The sequence below is a fragment of the Mytilus galloprovincialis genome, chromosome 6 (assembly GCF_965363235.1).
Source record: "Mytilus galloprovincialis chromosome 6, xbMytGall1.hap1.1, whole genome shotgun sequence".
Lineage (NCBI taxonomy): Eukaryota > Metazoa > Mollusca > Bivalvia > Mytilida > Mytilidae > Mytilus > Mytilus galloprovincialis.
The window spans coordinates 36419305-36436352 of record NC_134843.1 but is presented as its reverse complement, the minus strand read 5'-3'; the positions used below and the strand labels follow the sequence as shown (position 1 = coordinate 36436352).

Below are 17048 nucleotides of genomic sequence, written 5' to 3'. Positions count from 1 at the left end.
CCAACTTTTGCGAACTAAGAGAAAAATTGTATGTTTGTGGATATCTTATTTGTTTCTATTAAAAATGTCGGCATTCAGACTTATAAATGTATGGTGACCTATAGTTGTTTAAACTTCTATGTCATTTGGTCTCTTTTGGAGAGTTGTCTCATTAGCAATAATACCACATCTTCTTATTATTTGTACTTCATTGAACATTTAATTTCATGGTTTACCTATACCCAAAAAGAGGTTAAAAATCAGCAAACACAGAAATGTAACCTAAAACAGATGATTTCTTCCATAAGGGGGTAAAAAAGAGGAAACGTAAATGCACAGTTTATTTGTTTATTACTTAATGTACATTATAAAACATGCACATTTAGTTTTTTATATAACAATATTCAATTGGTCATGACACAATTTAATAAAAAGCAATTAGGTTTAAAGATATATAATATAAATCTGAAAACTAAATAAACCTAAATAAAATTACAGTGAAAAGTATATATCTCAGATGGGAAGAAATAATGCTGCAAGTACACTAAAAATTCAAATATATACAAATATGGTTGTTATATTATTTTATTGACAAACAAAAATGAGGGCAATGTAATTGCAAAGACATGCAAAGGTCAGTTCTACGTGCATTTTCAAGACTATTTCATAATTTGTGTTTACATTCTACATTATTACTAAACTTCAAAATAACAGCAGAAGCACCATGAGTGTATTAAACAAATTATAATTTAATGAATTTAAGTTCATTACTAGAAAGCAAAATGTAATTTGCATAAATGTCACTTTTTTAATTGCTGCTGTGACCTTAAAATCAAAAGGGTCTTATTCATCTCAAGGCATGTTATACCAAAGTTTGGTAAGACATAAAAGGATTTTCCAGATTTTATAGGATCTTTGAAGATGATTTTCAAAACCCTGAAATCAATAAGGTTCATGTTCATTCTAAAAGATATTTTCAAACAAACATTTGATGAATGTTTAACATGGGTTCACAATAGACGAGTTTTCAATTTCACTTTTAAAAGTATAGGTCCTGATGAGTAACACATTGCAGGACAATGTGACATAAACATATTTTCTGCTGTGTGATGTAAATTTTTTCCAGGGAAAAACACCAGTATGAAGATAATAAGTATATATCCATATATATTCCTTAAAAAAATTGACTAATTATTCTTTTGATTTCATGCTCCTTTTCTATATTACATCAATAATTATTTTTGTAACATTACATTTAGATGTAATTAAATACACATGTGACAAACTGTATCACACTATCCATAACACATCAAATTGTTTTATATTCAAATACACAAAAACTCCATCACACTATCTTTGACACAGTACATTACTAATCATCATTTTTACCATGTATTCATGTTTGAATGTTTTTTTAAATACTATTCTTATATTTAAAAGCTGCAATGTTGAGTTGAAAAGAACTGGTGTCCAAAATGTTCATCCTATTCATTCCTTTTTTAAATAATAAAAAAACAACATAATAATGTGATATGTATATAAACCTTGCTTTGTACGAGACTGACAGGCTTAGACAGCTTTCTAAAAATACCTAGTTCCCAAAGTAACAGTCCACAGACTACCACCCTTTGCTTGAACAATGGATGGGGTTCTAACCCATCAACTTCTGTTCTGGAGATGAGCAAGTTACCACAAGATTACAGATACAGTTTGATGACCTACTGACTGGTCAACTGGGTCAACTAACATGCATAAAGACTATTCGACCACTGTGTCTGATAACATGCAGAAAAATAAGTGTATAAATTAACAAAAACATCAACAAACAATTTAAACAAAGATATAAACAAACACATATACATGTATGATATTATTATATTTCATATAATATCTACTAAACGGACACTTCAGCAGATTAGTTTAGAGGCAAACATAATTAAAACAATAATCTTGTAAAAATGAACATTTTACTAGGACTGGTGTTGAATGCCATTTTCACCACTGTTGGTTATATCATGGCATCAAGCTTGATGTTGAAGAAGCCAGAGAGCCTGGAATGAACCAAACACTTCAGTAGGAAAACTGACAATCCTAGTCAATTACGATAGCATTTGAATGTGCCTTAATTAAGAAGAGTATGAATGCATAAACTCAGTGTTGACAGGCTAGTGTCTACTGTAGACCACTCAGTCACCTAAATATACAAATTCCTATTTATCTGGAATAAAATTTCTAGGTATTACTTTGTTTTGTCCTATTCTTAAGTTGAGGTAACAAGAAAATTACAATCAATCTGTTTAAGACAGAAAAAAAACATTTTATAATGTTTTTATAACTGACTAGTTTCATTACTCCATTTCGAAGACCCATTCTTCCTCTAAATAGAAGAGTAAAATATCAAATATACTGTGGATTCATTTATTTTCGTAGATACCAATTTTTTTATTTTCATGGATATTTGATTTCATGGTTTTGCCAAAGTCTGCATAATAGCAAAAAATGTACTTTGTTGATGTTTTAAAGCCACATAATTTGGTAACCCACAAACTATAACGACTGCACAGTGTACTGTGAATACATTTAATTTTGTGGCTACTAATCTTGGTGGATTGTTGAAAAATCATGTTTTTTGTGAATATTTGATTATTGGTTTTACCTACAAATGTATGTCTAAATAGAAGCTTATTTATAGTATAACTAATCGCCGTATTTGAATATCAAAAATAAGACAACGCGTGACCGAACGACGCATGGATTAAACGAGTGCGCAGCACGAGTTTAATCCATAGCGGCGTTCGGTCACAAGTTGTTTTATTTTTGATATTCAAATACGGCGATTAGTTATACTTTTTATTACATTGTCAAATGTCTTTTTTTTTATGAAATTAATGAAGAAAATGTAAGAAACTATGTTTTTCCTACGCATTCCTAATTTGTTTTGATCCGACGTTATCAACGTCTTGACAACGCCTATTGTTGTATGACGTCAGAGAGTGAAATAACCACGTTTATTTCACATGTGAAATTATCGGTTTTATCTAACTGGGAAATCAATGTAATTCATTGCAACCAATGTAATAAAGAATATTTCTACTTTGTTGAGTATTGAAATTCGTGATTCACTTAAAAATCCACAAACAAAGATATACCACAAAATATAATGAATCCACAGTATATATAGTTATCGTATATATATTATCATGACTGATTATATGATAATTGACCTATATCTTGATAGTTCTCTTGATTTCTGTTATGACTTTCCCTGTCTGATAATTTTTCTGGAGAGACATTTAATTCTGGAGACTGTCCATTATTTTGTGACCTTGACCCAGAATGTCTTGTGGCTCCCTCTATAAGGACATCAGGAGACTGATGTTGTAAAGAAGATGAATATCTAGAGTCCTGTTGATATGGCACAGAGTTATCAGAGGGAGACAAATTTGTATCAAAATGACCTTGACCTTGGTAAGCTGTGTTCCTAAAGGACACATTATCAACTGAATGCACTGAATGAGGTCGCAACTGTGATGTAAAGGCCATTGTTTCTTCAGAAGGAACAGATGTTGGTCTTTGAACTGATGAACATCCACCTTCATCCATATGGGTCAATAAATGATTCAGTATTGGACGGCTCTGACCATGGCCATGTGACTGATAATTTTGTACAGTGAGTGGCAACAAGCTTGGCAATGACTGTTGACTTCCATTTTTAGAGTTGTTAAGAAACGATGACAACATAGCTGCATAAGACTCTGCTGAATTGAATTGTGAGTGAGCTGGTAATGGTCTTGATGAATAATCAGCATGATCATTTAAATATAACCCATTCTGGTCTGCATAGGAAGTTAGTAAATCGTTAGGATGAGTAAATATCATATCTTTAGAATGTTTATTTGAATGGAGAGTTATTGGTACTGGATTAAGATTTGATAAGGCAACTTCTTGTTCTTGTTGATAACTTGATCCTTCTGTTTCCATAGCAATGGGTGTGACTGGTTCCTGATACTGTTGCAGATCAACAATAATAGCAGGATTTTGTGAGGTTTGGTATGATAAGTCATTGTCTTTTTGTGTTGACTGGTTTCCTGCTAAACTCAAATCCATCATTTCACCATTTCGTGATTTTTCTAACTGTGCTTCTCTGGATGCTTGCTTAGCCATTTCCAAAAGTTCTGGAAAACTAACATCCTGCAATTCCTGCAACAACAAAAAAAGTACATAAAATACAAATATCTAAAATATTCAATGAAATATACATTCTCAATTAATGAAACAAGTAAAAATCTACATCATAGCTATAGAGGTAAATTTTAAAACAATCAAATATATGAGTGTGGACACATAGAAATGTCTTAACAAATAATGCATTTGTTTCAAATCTGAAGATATTAACAGTTTATGAAATCAAGGTCTTTCACGTGATTTCCCTGTTTATCTGATTTACAGAATAAATTTGTAGTTTAAATATATTGCTTAGGCCAAAAAAAAATATATGTCTGTTTCCTGCTGCCAAGGCAAAAAAATCAGGGTCGGTAGGTCGGGATTATTTTTTTTTTTTTTTTTTTTTTTTTTTTTTTTTTTTTTTTATTATTTTTGCACTCCCTGACAGATTTGCAGATGGTTAAATGTCATGTTTGGTTAGGGTCCTGTACCCTAAAATCATTTAATCTCTTTAAAGAAGCTTTAATTGAATAATCCTCCCAGTGCCGACATTTTTTAAACCTTAATTGTAGCACATTTGTGCTGGGAGCAGCCATTTTGATTGTTTGGGTATAGTAAAATACGGATCTGGATCGGACCGGAACCGAATTTTTCCGGACCGGAAACGATTTTTTTCCGGAACTGAATAAAAAGATCTAGGGTCGGGGCTGTGAGTCAGGGTCGGTCGGGAAACAGGAAACAGACATATATTTTTTTTTGGCCTTATAAATACTAAGAATACTTTAACAATGCCCCATAAATGGGCAAAGAAGATATAGAGGGGCAACCAAACCATAATAGATTGCCATGGTCAAAATGGAAATGATGTACAGATAATCCACAATCAACACAACACCACACAATAAACTTCAACACAACACCACACAATAAACTAAAGACATGATAACATAAACCCCACTTAAAACTAGAGGTGACACAATTGTTATCAAAGGTAAGCAGTCTGTGCTCTACAACTGAGACCCATAATTTTTAACAGCAAATCAACAAAAACAACAGATTGATTGATGATTGTTTAATGTCCAGTGGTAATTATTTAATGCAAATTCAGGACCTAAAACATTTAGCTTTAGCAAAAAAATCTTAGAAATATTTTATCAAATCCTAGATATTTTCAACTTCCTAAAACCATAATTATTTTAATTCAATAAATAATAATCAATAAACCCCTGCCTTGACATCTTAATATATTGTACCTGTGATTTCTGAGTTGTCTGGAAGTGATGTTTGTCAGCAATCTTAGCTGGAAGTTCATTACAGTTTCGTGGTGGGAAAACAATATCACTGAATCCTTTTCCAGTTTCTATCGCTTTTTGTCGAAGTTTAGGTATAGTCATGACTTCCACACCATGTTTGCCTCTTAAATGTTTGTCTAAATTTCCTTTCAACTTGCAAGAATATTCACAAAGATGGCACTGATATGGTCTCAGATTCTAGAGAAAAAGGATACATGAAATAATGTTAGAATGCTGCAAACAGTAAAATACCTTTATCATATGGCAAGCAATTGTTTTTTTCTTTCAATACACATATTTTCAAAAGAAACAGGTAAATATAGTACAAAATAGTTATGCTCAAAAATATGAATGAAAAATTTCAAAGGTCTCAAAGGAAATCAGGACTTATTCTTATTCTTAATTTTCTACTAAAATTTCTTTAAAGTTGTCACAACCCCACTCCTGAAAACAAAAACAAATATCAGTTAAGACTTGCAAAGTCAAGAATCAGATTGAATATTAACTATTTTAGAGTGTCATGACCCTACCCCTCAGATACGTCATGGCAGCAGGACTGGTTTGTGCCTTCTGCTATATATTGGTAAGTAATTTTACCTTATGTGTATGCATTCCTGCTATATGGTTTTTCATTGTGTGTTTGAACTTAGTAGAATATCCACATCCCTCAAATGGACACACCATAATTTCTGATTCTGAAAAAAATAATTAACTATTACACACTTTTTGATTTTCTCATATAATATTTAACTAGATTTAACATTCATGTCTACAAACATGTATAAATTTCTTTAGCACTATGAGAGGGAAAAAAATAATATCAAAATTAATAAATTTAAATTTAAATTAAAGTGTCATTTATAAATATTTAAGGGTTGCATATTATACACAAATGCGTACCATACATTGCTGAAACAGTACTTTAAGCAATTTTCTACAAAAAATTCTCAACAGATTCAATCTCCAAATATATCAACAGAAATTTCAAACCATTTTTTATTATATATCTTTTTAACTTACTGTGTCTTTTCTCGTGAGCTTTAACATTCTGTATGTTGTAAAAACCTTTACCACAAGTTGAACACATGAAACTTTTCTGTAAACCATCCTCTGAAGAAGAAAACAGTATGATTTTACCTCATGTATTTCATATAAATACTATAGTGAGCATTAAAATTATTTCTCTAGAAGCTCAGAAAATTAAAAGCATACATGTAGTAAAATACATTTTTATGTTGGAATCCTTCCTTAATATGATTTCCTGTTTTATTTAGTGAACCATAAATTCTTGGGTGAAAAAACAATTTAGCATGCATTTCAAAAAGTATCTTGGCATTGCATAAGGTCTTTTTTTTTCTAGTAGATCTCTGACTGTTTATGATGTCTTTACACTACATCTATTGGATGTTGGATATGCAGATTGATTATTTAGTCTTAGATGCATGTTTTTTTTAAACTGACTATGTGGTATGGGCTTTGCTCATTGTTGAAGGCTGTACTGTGACCAATAGCTGTTAATTTTTGTCATTTGGTCTCTTGTGGAGTGGTGATTTCACAGCTAACAGTATATCTGAATTAATACCAGAAATCAACAGGAAATAAAATCCACTAATCATTGACTCTTTTTTTTTAGCTTGTTTGCTGCAAAGCATTTCTACTTCCTGACAAGGGAAATAACTTGCTTTAAATTATAATTTTATAATGAAATAATTATTCAGGAAAACTTCACTCCTGTACTCTTATGTAACTATTTAGTCAGAATAATCTGTCTGTCAAGCTAATTTACCTTGATGCAACTGTTGATGTCTGTCATAACAAGATCTGGTCAGTGTAAAGTAATCACATTTCTCACACTTATAACTGTAAATATAAACTTTTAAATATTATTTTTGAAGTTTTAAAATTGTAAAAATTATTGTTTCCTTACAAACCAATTAGGCATACAAATGTTTTCAACAGCTCTATTCTTTTTTTTTGGGGAACAAGCTCAACATTAGCATGATTAGGATTACTGTAAATTTAGAAATTATTGCGATGTTTTTATTATTGCGAAAAAATGCGACAGGGTTATAATCGCAATAATTTAAACTCGCATTTTGTAAATTTGTATATGAACAAAATTGGCTTTTTCTCAAGAATTTCTGAATTTACAGTTCTACTAATTACAGCAGAATGCATTTAGTGTGTAGGTAAAGGTAATATCTTTGGTTAGCTTGCTTGCTAACTGAACCGTGAAGTCATTATAAGGTTAGGTAAACTACCCTCCTTTAAGAATAGACTAGTAGGACATATAACCAATCTATCTGTCTGTAGGACTAGACTACTCCAAAAGGAGGGAAGTATACCTAACTTAATAATGACTTTATGGTTTAGCTAACAAGCAAGTTAACCAAAGATTCTACCTTTATCTACACATTCAATGCATTCTGCTGTAAGTGGATTTTGTTGTTAAAGTTTAAAGGTTAAACACAAACTTAAATGTTCAACAAAATAGAAGTTTCCTACCAGTAAACATTTTTTGTTAAGATTATTCATAAATTGAGCTTTCATAGTATACATTTCAAAACTTTACAAGGAATTGGACTTAAGTTAACAGTTTGTTTAATCATAAGTTGATTATTGAACAGACATTTCAAATTTAAATTAAAAAAGGATTTCACCTTACAGTCTAAAGATTCTTAAGAAAAATATGTTTAGGCAATGTTAAAAATCAGCATACTTACACTTTACATGATTTTGGCAATGGTATATCATGTATCTTCAGCAGGTGGTTGTTTAAGTCAGTTTTACTCATACATTTATAAGTACACAAATGACATAAGTACTTTTTTTCTGATATCTTCAAATGAACGTAATCGATGTGTTTCTGAAAGTAAAAAATATCAATTAATCATTGAAATTAAAGATGATTCTGTTTTACTAAATCTGAGAAACATGTTTACCACATTCTGTATGTATGTGCCTGTCCCAAGTTAGGAGCCTGTTATTCAGTGGTTGTTGTTTGTTGATGGGTAACATACATGTAACTTACATATTTGTTTTTCATTTATTTTTTGTACATAAATAAGGCTGCTAGTTTTCTCTTTTGAATTGTTTTACATTTGTCATTTCAGGGCCTTTTATAGCTGACTATGTTGTATGTGCTTTGTGCTCATTGTTGAAGGCTGTAAGATGACATATAGTTGTTAATTTCTGTATCATTTGATCTCTTGTGGAGATTTGTGTCATTGACAATCATATATACCACATCTTCTTTTTGATATTATTTGAAAATTGACATATTAAAATTGTTGACAAAATCTACCACAACTGTTTCCAATATTTTTTCTCTATTTTCTATATATATATACCGGTACATGTTTTGGAGTTTAGTGTGATATCCATTTTTCACTGAACAAGTACACAGTTTAGTTTAGGGACCAGCTTTACCCGCCATAAGGGTGTGAGATTTTCTACCTGTATTGAAAACCCATAGGTGGCTTTTGGCTGTTTTCTGCTTTTTGATTGGGTTGTTGTCTCTTTGGCATATACCCTGTTCCATCCTCAATTTTATTCATAAATGACATGTAAACTAAATGTGTATGGATTATGTATAAAACTTACCTTCAAGTTACATGAATGTCTAAATGTTTTACTGCATTCATTACACTTGTAATGCATTTGTGTTTTATCATCTGGGTGAACTGTTTTCATGTGGTATTTGAGCTGAGGAGCAGATTTACATCCTTTATTACACAGTTCACACACATACGATCCAACTTCTCCATGTACGTCACTGTAATGGGTCCTCATCTTGTATTCAACAATTGTTGAAAAATCGCAATTCTGAAAATAATCATTCAAATTTACTCTGCATTCGGTATTCATATCATATAATAACCCTTTCCTCCATTGAATTTGTTTTTTTGCATACTTGATTCGCATAAGGATTTTTCAATAAAATGCTAAAAATATGCATTAAAGTATTAATGCATTGCGAAAAACAATTATTTCATCAAATTAATTTAAGTCGGATATTCCTATGGTATTCCTTTTCATAATGGATACAAATTTTATTGAGTCTACTGCAGACACTTTGTAGTCAAATCATTTCAACTGAGGCACTACACAGGCGTCAAAAGGCGTCATTATGGAGTAAAGGGGGTGGCGTCAAAAGGCGTCATTATGGAGGAAAGGGTTATTAATTATGTCCTATATGTAAGTTAAACACATGAGCTGGCATTACTTGAAACTTCACTGAAAAAATATTTAATATTCTGCAGTTTTTCACATGGGTTAAGAACATGAAGAATTTGTGAGGGAAAAAAAATAGATTTTTATATACATGTAGCTCTTATATATTTTTAAATTGTTTATATCCATGATTATTGTCTTTTGTCAAAAAAATCATGAAGTTTTATGATCATTTCAAATGTCTTTAAAAAATCTTGTACAAGTATTTATATTTTTGCCAAAAAAGTAAAGTTCGGTCTTAAAGGACCATTCCCCTTGAAAAAAAGTGATTTTTGAATTCCAATGTAAACATGTTCATGACGTCTAATACCAAAAATTTATTTTTAGAATAACTAATCAAAGAATTCAAATAGAGAAAAATATTCAACGAGTGACCGAACAACACATTAATTCACGAATGCGCGTAGCGCATGAGTTAATTATCAGTGTTGTTCGGTCACGAGTTGAATATTTTTCGATATTTGAATTCTTTGATTAGTTATTCTTTTTATTACATTGGCAAATGGCTCTTTTTTTCTGAAATTAATGTAGAAAATGTAAGGAACTATATGTTTTTTCTACGCATGTTTTGATCTGACGTTATCGACGTCTTGACAACGCCTATTGTTGTATGACGTCAGAGAGTGAAATAACCACGTTTATTTCACATGTGAAATTATCGGTTTTTATTTGACTGGGAAATCAATGTAATTCATTGCAACCAATGTAATAAATAATTATAATTACTGAAGTATTACAATTTCTTACTAAATAATATATCACCATTTTTATGAAATATTATACAACTTTTTATCAAATCTGTGTATACATCTACAAAAGAGGGGGGAAACTAGAGGGGCATTAAAACTTATACCGGGGGTAATCACAAATATATAAACTTACAGGCATATCACACATGAGGACCTGATACTTTTCTACATCATATCCAATGTTATGTTTCTTATATTTGTGTTCTATCAGATTAAGCCATGTGCTCAACACTTTGTCACATAATGTACATGTTAAATTCTCACGTTTGCCACCAGGATGAATCAATTTACGATGTTCTTGTAATAACTCATTATTTGAAAATTCATCTTTGCAGAGTCTACATACAAATTTTCCCGCCTTCCTCTGTTTATTTAACCTGTCTGCTGCTCTTCTCTTTGTACCCTGCCTTGTAGACAAAACCTCTTCTTCGTCAGTTTTTTCAGACAAAGTATCGTTGGATAAATTTTCCTCTAGTTGGTCTTGGTCTTCATTATCTGTTAGAGAGTCATTTGGACTTGGAATATATCTTTTTGTATGCATGGGTTTTCTTTTATTTTGATGTTTTTTCCTTCTGTGTTCTAACAGCAGTTTCTTGTCTTGAAATTTTTCTTTGCATAAGGCACAATTAATCATCTTTTCATTTATATTAGTCTCTTCAGATTTTTGTTCTTGATTATTATTTTCAAAAACTTCAGACTTTTTATTTTTACTCTTCTGTCCTTTAGATTTTGATTTCTTGTCCATGTTTATATCATTTGTTACCATAGCAACATCAATGTGATAGTTGGTAGATGCATCTGAGTTGCTACTATCTTTTTCTTTTTGTTTAGCAGCATCAACCTTTGTAACCATAGTAACATTATTATTATTTGACCTTGACTCTTCTAACTGATCAATAACTTCTTCTTCTAACTGCTTTAAACTTAAATCTTTTTCTTCAGTTTTTGATTCTTGTTTGTCATTTTCTTCTTCAATTTGTTCCATACACATATTGTCACTGGTTTCAATTAATTTTATGAAAGATTCACATTCTTTAACTGCATCATCCAAAGCAAGGGTCAAACACAAGTTATGAATTCTTTTCATATTATCTCCTGATATATTCAATTCACCTGTGTATATCAGCTGAACAATTTTTTGCATATCTTCACTTTTCTCTTTTGTAAGATAAAAATTAGCTTCTGGAGTTGTATGAATATTCCTGCTAGACTCAATCTCCCTGAAATATTTACTAGCAGCTACCAGTACAACTCTGTGTGCAGGTATGTATCCATCTGATGTGAAGATAAGCACGTCACATAAGTAACGCTCCTGCTGGAACTGATATAGAGTTTCAGATACACCACACATCATGGACGGAACACTTAAGGTTGTCAATGCCATTTTCTCAGACGTAATCTGAAAAGATTTTATTTTATTTTAAACATGACATAAGAAAAAACTTTGACACAAAGATGTTTTTACAATAAAATATTTGTTTTTAAAATGATGAACGTCTTTTTACCACAGAACACCACAGAATACCATAGAACACCTCAGCATACCACAAAACACCACAAAATACCACAAAACATCACAGAATATAACAGAACACCCAAAATTTACACCAGAACTTTGAAATAATAATACTTCAGACATTAATATTGTGTTATTGTTTATTCTTTTTATAATTTGACATTTGTTATTCAAATAATTTTTTTTTCTATTTAGGTTCTGCCCTCTATTGTCATGATTGTTTCGCCCCGAACTGAATGGCCAATAAGGACAAGGTTTTCGCTAAGGATTTTTGAAGGCGAGTCCAGGGACTCGTCATTTTTGCCCATGGCGAGTCCAAGAAGAAGATATTTTATTGCAATATAATGTAATGTTTTAGTCTCCATGGCCTAACAGAGCAATGAAATGACATTAAATGCAGATTACTATTAAACTTTTGCTATAAAATGATGATATTTGTGTTTAACTGTGTTTAGTTTATACAAAATATTTCAATATTGATGCATCTGTGGACTCACCAGTTTTGAAAAAGGTGAGTCCAGGACTCATGGACCCCCCCTTAGTGAGAACCCTGAATTATTAAGGATCATATAAAAAATAAAACTAGATATTATTTATAGGTTAGACAATACTTGGTCATGTTCTATGAAGATTTAAGCCCAAGGCGAAGCCCAAGGCGAAGCCGAGGGCTTAAATCTTCATAAAACATGACCAAGTATTGTCTGACCAATTTAGAACATATTCACACTTTCGAGTGACCATACAAAATTATCCTTTCCCATTGTACTATTCAAACCTAAACAAGAGTTCACTTTTTATAATGAACTAATTGTAAAACATAGGTTTTCATCATTTCAATGGATGGAATGAAATAGCACTGACATAGTTTGTGATGACCAAAAGGATAAATTATTTTTCTTCTGCTTCAGGTAAAATTTAATACAAGTTTATATATATATTGAGATTTTTTTATTTTAAAAAGCGACCATTCACAATTAAATGCTTACATTTATTGATAAATTTAAATGTATTCTCCGGGAAAAAAAATCTTTTGCTTTATATATCAGCAGTCTGGCATTGTTTTCTTGGGGGAAAAAACACCCTCAAATGACCATTATGAATTAAATAAATATTTTTTCACCTACATCCTTACCCTATTATTTTTTGTTGATTCCATATATGTGTACCATTAAAAAATGTATGAAAATTTGCAAAATTCAAAATGTTTTTGTTTTAATCTTTGCTCTTTTGTCTTTAATCAATATAGGTCTTTTCCCCAAGAAGAAAAATGTCTCAGGGGATTGTACACTTCATTAGTGCAGTTATTAAGAGTTCACTTTCATAATTAACTGACAATGAAAAGTCATTCATGTATAGCATTTCATAGTGCATGGAAAACCATGTACTATGAAAATTAGAGGAGAAAAAACTGACTTTTCATAGGACGAGAAGGGGTGAGTATGTTCTAAAAAACCATAATATACAAAGATTATTTATATTTGTGACATTTATATTTTAGATACATTTTCATTTTATTTTTGCAATTTTTTATTAATTTTTGAAATTTATGTTTAGATGCATAACCATGATTATGTTGTACGTTATTATTTGTTAAATCAATTTTGTTTGTCAGGTTTTTTTATCGCTTTTTTATTAATCTTACAAGAATGTTAAAAGTTGTTACTATTTATAACTTAACCAAAATGGTTAATGTGACATTTCATTTAAGTTGTTGTAAGCAAATATTTAAACTAGAGTATTAAAGTGATTAAAGAAATTGGTTAAACCAAGGACGTATAACTAATATACGTCCTTGGTTAAACTGATATATATCTTAATTATTTAAACTTAAATAATGTTTGTACATCAAAAACATTAAACTTAACTAATGTTTGTACATCAAAAGTTTTCTCTATTGGAGTTATAAATAAAATTATTGCACCACAGGTAAATTATCACAATGTGATTGGTTTAACGCCGTCACGTGGTGACCCCCTATGAGACGGTAGGGGTTAAGTAAATATTAATGAGGGTTCATAGTTAATAGTGATGTCATCTATTAATGTTGTTGTGTTTCATTGTTTGTTTTTCAACAAAACGCAGCAGAAAAAGTCCAGTGTGCGATAAATTCGTTATACAGTTAACCACTGGCCCCCTACGTATCCATAGAGGGTGAATAAAATCCTCTATGGATCTGTAGGGGGGTCAGTAGCGAACCATATAACTTATACAATACTGTGTTATGGGCTACCAAAAAGTTTCAAATAGCAAAAATGAATAGATCAGAAGTTGATATTAGACAGCAATATTTGAGTTGACTTATATATAACATATATTATAAGTGTGTCTTTTTAATTGTCAAAAAGTTCAAGTTCGATGACTGTTTTTGGATTTTTGTGAACATTCTTCAATCATTTGACAATACTTCTGATTTTTACCAAATTTGGTATGCATTTAGATATCGTAGAACTAAAACTTTATATAGAAAAACTGGTATATGAAGCATTTACATCATACATTTGTCATATAGACTCTATTTATTTTAGTCCAAAATTAATATTGACTGTCATGACTGTAGCAAGTTCACCCACACAATTAACATGATTAAAGGACTAAAATTTAATTAGATTAACCAATTTTGACATTTTTTGTAATCACCAATCAAGCCAATTAACATGACATGTAAGTTTTCACACCTGAGACATCAAATACAATTAATTGAATTACCTTATATAAATATATTCTGATAATTCAGGTGGACACTAGAATCCAAACAATGGTATATTTTGTAAATATAAAAATATTATTAATAGAGAGAGATCTTTATTCTCATTAATTAAATAACATAGTTACAGGGATGAAATTATACAATACAACATATTTTGCATGTGTGAAATATACATAAATAAAATTTAATGTAATTTAACCATCGAGGATCAACTTTAACTGATATATGATTTATAAATCTACACAGTCATGACAGTTTTTCTAGTAAGACAATATTGACTGTATACGTAGTGAGTACATTTCTAATTTTAAGAATATTAACATTTTTACAACAAAAGTGGTAAATATTTCATGTATTTAATATATGTTTCTTTGTGAAATGATATTGCAGAATCTTTTTACCACAGAACACTCAAAACGTAACACAGAGCTACCCAAATTATAGTCTAAATCATTATGACTTCGACAGTAAGGCGTCAAAGAAAAAAATTATAATAGCCTTTTAAGATGTCATAATTATTTGGACTACCCAAATTACAACAAAACTGCTGAAATTTACCACAGAACATCAAAATTACTTTACAGAATTCAAATCTAATATAAAATCAGAATTATTATTACTTTATTTAGGACTGTGACTGCTATGACGATTGACTGGATTAGTATAAAACATGATGATATTTCAAGCCTACATGTATGTGGTATAGGGATCGTTCGCCCTGATTACATGTTCGCCCTAGGTTCGTTCGCACTGAGTTTGTTCGCCCTGATAGTCCGTTCGCCCTGGGTTCGTTCGCCCTATATTCATTAATGATATGTATATATTACATTAATGAACGAAATGTATATATATATATTGAAATTTATCATATGTATATCTATTAAAAGTTCAATACAGAATATTTGCCAAAATTTTGATTGCTGATAAGGTATCATTTGAAATTTTTGATATCACTGATTGTTATATGAATTGTCTTTGATGGATTAATAATGTAAATAACATTTTTCTCAAATAAAATAGTCAGCTTGGATGGGTAAAAACACTGATGACAAGTGATCAATGTACAGCAGTGTGACTGTGTTTTTGGTATTTGTTTCACTAATAGTAATTCAAATTTAGTGCTTTTAAATATTCGTTAAGAAAATAAAGGTGTGCAAAGTACAGTTCGGAATTGATCTTAATTGTTATAACTGTTACTGAATATTTTTATATTGTTAACATATATCAATAAAGTTAAATATAGACTTAGTCTTTAGTTGTTTTATGTCAAATACTTTGTAGTCTTTGAATTCACAGAAACTTATCCTCGTAGCAGCAAGACAACAACTTAGTCTTCAGTTGTTTCACATTTTAAAATACAATCACGGTAGTGCTGAAATTCCGAGAAACTTATTTTCTAATAGCAGTACCACAGAATATACATCATAAATAAATATTCGGTGAATGTAAACTTCAACATATTCAATTACATACAAATAATTTAGTCTTCAGTTGTTTTACATTTAAAAATACAATGTAGTGCTGAAATTCACAGAAACTTAAATTTCCTAGTAATGTAATAACATACAGATACAAACTTAGTCCTCAAGGCAATACCTTGAAGCCACAATATCTTGTAGTCCTGAAATGTACAGAAACTTATAACCTAGTCCTAGTAGTAGCTAGCTATAAACAACATGATACATCGTAAATATTCGGCCAAATTGAAGACTGACTTCAACACATTCAATTATATACACACAACACAACACTATACTAAAAAATAAAATCATGGCGAACGGACTCGAGGCGAACAGGTATTAGGGCGAACAGAAACTAGGGCGAACCAGAATCAGGGCGGACGGACCCGGATTCCATGTATGTGCCTATTTGGCCAAATTTTGATTCTGCAGTGCTCAGTGTTCATACGCACAAAATTGGACTAAAAACAAGATGTCCAGGACAGACAGTGGTTACTAAAACTAGATGTTTAAGTTACTTTAACCAATCTTAAAATCTTAACCAATTTATTAAGTTTGATTATTATCTGCATTCATTCTGGGTCTAGAAATAACAGATCACACTTTATTTTTTTGCTAATTTCAGTCCTGATATTATTGGTAGCTGTATCATATATCCAAGTTCTATCTCTTTCATAGTTTTGTGTAAGGTTTATTGTCAATAAGTTACATTAGTTAGTGTTGTTACTTTTTTTTAGTGTTTATATATTTTTTCTGTTTACACTGTTTACCATGTTTACAAGGGATTATGAACAATATTCAAACATTCAGTACAAACCTTGATATAAAATATAAATGTTTGATATTGTATCAAATTCAATCGTTACAGAAAGAATTCAACAGCAACAATATAACTATCATTGTAAACTTCATGTTCATGATGTTTATCTTCAAACGACATTTCCGGCA

General features: G+C 30.6%; 1 protein-coding gene across 1 annotated transcript; it reads right to left on the bottom strand.

Annotated features, from left to right (window-relative positions):
• Window positions 1-313: 313 nt before the first annotated feature.
• LOC143079487 (uncharacterized) lies at window positions 314-17044 on the bottom strand. Its single transcript, XM_076254842.1, has 9 exons — window positions 16918-17044; window positions 10551-11816; window positions 9039-9260; window positions 8159-8301; window positions 7222-7295; window positions 6456-6545; window positions 6033-6130; window positions 5397-5633; window positions 314-4179 (listed from the first exon to the last, which is right to left on the bottom strand). Exons 2-9 carry the CDS (start codon window positions 11799-11801, stop codon window positions 3178-3180), a joined length of 3117 nt encoding a protein of 1038 aa, XP_076110957.1. The 5' UTR covers window positions 11802-11816; window positions 16918-17044; the 3' UTR covers window positions 314-3177.
• Between the last annotated feature and the right edge of the window lie 4 nt (window positions 17045-17048).

Coding starts and splice junctions, on each gene's coding strand:
- LOC143079487 (XM_076254842.1), bottom strand. CDS start 11,801: ATGGCATTGACAACCTTAAGTGTTCCGTCCATGATGTGTGGTGTATCT. Junction 9,261..10,550: donor TCCTCATGTGTGATATGCCT/GTAAGTTTATAT, acceptor GATTATTTTCAG/AATTGCGATTTTTCAACAAT. Junction 7,296..8,158: donor TTGCCAAAATCATGTAAAGT/GTAAGTATGCTG, acceptor TTATATTTACAG/TTATAAGTGTGAGAAATGTG.